The 4,724-nt window shown below is 41.9% G+C and overlaps 2 protein-coding genes across 2 annotated transcripts; one reads left to right on the top strand and one right to left on the bottom strand.

The window, feature by feature from the left end:
• Positions 1-1,265: 1,265 nt before the first annotated feature.
• Positions 1,266-2,284, top strand: LOC133737511 (glutathione S-transferase T3-like). Its single transcript, XM_062165046.1, has 2 exons — positions 1,266-1,568; positions 1,715-2,284. The coding sequence occupies exons 1-2, from the start codon at positions 1,278-1,280 to the stop codon at positions 2,282-2,284; spliced, it is 861 nt and encodes a 286-aa protein (XP_062021030.1). The 5' UTR covers positions 1,266-1,277.
• Positions 2,285-2,737: 453 nt separating this feature from the next.
• Positions 2,738-3,529, bottom strand: LOC133737510 (protein ALP1-like). Its single transcript, XM_062165045.1, has one exon. It carries the CDS (start codon positions 3,527-3,529, stop codon positions 2,738-2,740), a length of 792 nt encoding a protein of 263 aa, XP_062021029.1.
• Between the last annotated feature and the right edge of the window lie 1,195 nt (positions 3,530-4,724).

Genomic DNA, 4,724 nt, shown 5'->3' with positions numbered 1-4,724 from the left:
TAGGCTAGACAAGGCACATTGAGTGTGCAAATCGAGACTTATTGCTGACACAAAGCTACATCTAACTAAAACTCAAAAAAAAAAAAAAAAAAAAAAAAACATAATTGAAAAATAATATGGGACCACAGTCAAAGCCCAGCCCAAAAATCACCAAGCCCAAGCAAGATTTGAAGATTGCAGGTGCAGCCACATCACCATCGCGCAAGCCGTACTATTGATGTCCCACCACCGGCTGCAGCTCCATTGCCACCTACTTTGCACTAAGCGATCGCCGGCTATGCCTCCCTCCCTCCATCATCCCCATCATGTCGATAAGGAGGGCTACCCTCCCAACTAACCCCATCCTCAAAGCTACTCCAAACAATCAAACTAGATCGGAACACTCTGATCTGATCTGCACATATCATATCCCAATCTCACCGCCACCCACTCGTGACCACCAAGCGACCATACCTACCGCCGTCCACGCTCTGATCTAGGGTGGAGTGGCACTAGCATCACCTACCTACCCCTAAGGGCAACTCCAACCTTGGGGTGCCAAACCTATTTTTGGGCCATTTTGAGACTTTGGATCTCCAACCTTGTGTTTTTGGGGGGTCTGGTCCTATAAATATAGGACTTGGACTCATTTCTAGTCTCATATTTGAGACTTTTCCAGGACCAGATCTGATTACTGTGCATGGGGGCCAGCCCACTTGCTGTGTCAGCCCAGCTGCCGAACCAACGCGCCAGAGGCAGAAATTGAAGGAAACGCGCGCCAAAGTAGCTGGGAAGAGAGAGCACGCGCGGAACCAAAGCTGGAGAGAGAAGATCGTTTGCTTTTTTGTCTGCAGACATGGGCCCCGCGGCAAATGTTGTCCCCTGGTGACGGTTGGAACCCCCAACGGTCGTGAAATGTATGGTCCAGATTGATACCTGATTAATATGGACAGTCCGATGTTGCCCTTTTTTTTTTTTTTTTTTTTTACTGAACGGATCTATTTTCGATCTGATGGCTCAGATTTGAGGGAAAAAAATTCATCTACGGCTCTTATTAATTGAAGGGTTATTATATCCTTTTTGTTCCAAAAAAAATAAAAGAATTACCAGAAAATTAAGGGAAAAAAATCTACCTGTTGGAACAGTGAAGTGTAGAAAATTCTATAAATACCTACCCATTCTTTTCTATTTCCTCACACCAAATATCCTCCATCTCCTTCACAATTTTCCATTCATTAAACCCATCTTCTTGTTCTTAAATATATCTTCCTTTTTTCTTTTTTTTTGTCTTGGAAAAAATGGCTCCAAGAGGGGATTCTTGGAGGCACAATGAAGAAGTTATTCTTTGCCAAGCTTGGATCACCGTTGGGGGTGATGGTTGCGTCGGAAAAGATCAAAAGTCGGATTTATTGTGGAGTCGTGTGGCGGACGAGTACAATGCTCACAAACCGGCCGGTTGCATGGAGAGAACACATTCTAGTTGCCACTCTCGTTGGAAGAGAATAAGTCCGGCATGTATGAAGTGGCGCCAAGCTCTTAACAAGGTCGAACACTTTCAACGAAGAAGCGGCGAAAATATGGAGGACGAGGTAATTATATTGAAATATGTTCAATAATGATAATTTTTTTATTTCTCATGTATTTGTTAAAAGTAAAATGTTGTTATATAGTTTATTGATCGATTTATACGAAGGGTTTTTTTCTAAATATTTTATTTACTTAATATTAAATGTAGCTCATGAATGTTAAATCAACGTACTACGACTCGGAAGGTTGCGATTTTGTGTTTGAGCATTGTTGGCAATACTTGAAAAATACGGAAAAGTTTGGGAAAACACCATCAATGGAAAACACCCACTTTAGTTCTAATCATGTCAACTTGGATAGCGATGAACCATCCACTACTGAGGATGAGCTTCCCTCATCAAGAAAGGCACGTCCTCAAGGACAGAAAGCTCAGAAGCTAGCTAAGAAAAAAAGCAATAAGCAGGATGCGGATGGCCTACGAGTTCAAATGCAGAAATGTTATGAACAAACCGAACGCGAGTACCAACAAAGGCAAAGACAGTTTGAGGAAGGTCAACTAATTGAGCAACGCGCTGAGGATGCTCGCACGATGCAAGTGGATCCATCAATTTTCACCCCAAGAAAGAGGAGTTATTGGGAGAGGAAGCAACAACAAATAATTGATAAGGAGACATCTTCTTCAAGCATCCCGGAACAATCTCAATATCCTACACCCCCTGAAGGAGACAACACTGGATTGACCACTTATGATCCACTTGGCGAGACATCTTGGATGTAATTAATATTGTTAGTTGCTTTGAATGGTTTGTGTTTTAATTTATGATAATAAAAATTATTATGTTGAGTATATCATCTTCGTAAAAAAGCATTGAACTTTTATTTTCTTGATAAAGCAAACCACACAAATAAAAAGCACACAACGGAAAGTAAAAGCAAACCACACAAATAAAAAGCACACAACACAAAGTAAAAGCATACCACACAACAATACAACCAAAGTAGGCCATGACCACTTATCATGACAACATGGCCACTTATTGAAAGCACAAAACAAAACAAAAATGCTCACTGGTGGTTCTGATCAGCTTGTAACTTCATGGTCCATAGGTGATCGACTAGATCTTCTTGGAGGTTTTTATTCATCACTGGACATCTAACCTCCCTATAACGACGCAAGAATTGATTTAGTTGTTGCGGATTGCGATCAACATCGGTGTCCATTACTGGTCTCTTATATATCTCTGCTTTCCTTGGTGGTTGGGATATCATCCGGATCAAATGGCTGCGCTGCATCTTCATCATGCTCATCTTCAACAATCATATCGTGCAAGATAATGCACGTCATCATGATGTATTGAAGGTTCTCCTTACTCCACCCACGAGCTGGTCCTCTTATGATTGCCCAACGAGCTTGGAGAATACCAAATGCTCTCTCCACATCTTTTCTGTATGCTTCCTGCATCCTTGTGAAATGTTGTGTCTGCGGCGACCTCGAGTTTCGGATTGCTTGTACAAAGGACCCCCACTTAGGGTATATGCCATCAACTAGGTAATAACATTGACGATAATGTCTATTATGTACCTGGTAGTTCACTTCAGGGGTTTCACCGGTGCATACGTCATTGAACAACGGTGAACATCCAAGGACGTTAATATCATTCAGGGAACCTGGAAGTCCGAAGAAGGCATGCCAAATCCAAGTATCATAGGAGGCCACCGCCTCTAAGATGATTGTGGGCTTCCCCTTGTAGCCAGTATACTGCCCTGTCCATCCGGTGGGACAATTTTTCCATTGCCAATGCATACAATCAAGGCTACCGATCATCCCCGGGAATCCCCGTTCTGCAGCCTTGTCAAGCAGCCGTCGCAAATCTGCCGGTGTTGGTCGGCGGAGGTAAGTCTCATGGTACACATTCCAGATTGCTTTTGTGAAGTGCTCAAAAATCTCAATGGCAGTGGACTTCGCAATATCTAGGTAATCATCGCAGAAATCAGCTGTGATGCCATACGCGAGCATTCTCATGGCGCATATGTCAGCTTTTGTTCAGTGGATAAGCTGAGTCTCCCACAAGCATCTCTTGTTTGAACAAAATATGGGTCGTAGTTGGCCACGTCGCGCATCATCTTGTCAAAGACCCAAGGTTGCATTCTATATCGCCTGCGAAAAATGTTTGGTTCATACCTGCACGGATCCGTGAAGTATTGAGCTTTGAGTCGAAGATCCATCAGCTCTCGATCCCTGGCCTTATAGGTACGACCTTCTGAAGAACCACCCCATTGTGAATCCTCATCTTCCAGAGTTTGGATTTGCAAGGCAGCGGCAGACATCATCAAGTTTCGTCGACGACTTCTCGTGACGGCCTCTTCTTGATCTTTCTGCAACCATTTCGTCAAACGATTCATTGCAGAAATGGTTTGACAAAATCAAAACGGAAAAGAAAGAAAGATTTGTGTGATTTGGATATGAGAAGTGTTTGTGAATTTGTGAGAGATGAGGATGATAATGACCCCATATTTATGGACGGATTGAGTTCATTTCATTAGATAAGATATGACACGTGGCGGACAAAGACTCGACCGTAATTTGGACAGCCAATTAGAGATTGACACGTGGCGCTGATATCACATCGAAATTCGGCTGTTTGGCATATATGCCGACACAAAATATCAAAATATCTTCTAAATAGTTAGATTTTTTGTTGTATGTGCCGACACTTTTGTCGTATATGCCGACACAAAAAAAAATTTAAAAACTTTTTTTAAATTCATTAAATAAATTATCATAATTTTTAAATATTATGATAAAATGTTAAATTATTTTTTTTACCTTATTTAATTAAATTAACATATTTTTAATATAATATTCATCAAAACTATACTCATATTATATTTTAGTCAAGAATAGTGAAAATAGCACCCCCCATGGTTGGAGATGAGAATTGAATCTTCAATGAATAGTGCAACAAGGGGGTGCTAAAATGAGAATAGCACCCCCAAATGAATCCCATGGTTGGAGTTGCCCTAATCGCCTCTGCCTTACCCAAATAAGACCTCCAAGCAATCTGGATAGTGAAGCCACCACCATGTAGCCTTCACTCTAACTGAGCTTACTATAGTACCACCGACCCCCAGACACTAGGTGCCCTCTAGCTCGTTCGACTCTGTCATAGCGAGGGCGTGCCATTGGATAGGGTATAAATCTTGACGGAACTGACCAA

The sequence above is a fragment of the Rosa rugosa genome, chromosome 3, assembly GCF_958449725.1.
Source record: "Rosa rugosa chromosome 3, drRosRugo1.1, whole genome shotgun sequence".
NCBI lineage: Eukaryota > Viridiplantae > Streptophyta > Magnoliopsida > Rosales > Rosaceae > Rosa > Rosa rugosa.
Note: the sequence above shows the minus strand (reverse complement) of the source record. Positions and strands in the feature narration are given on the sequence as shown.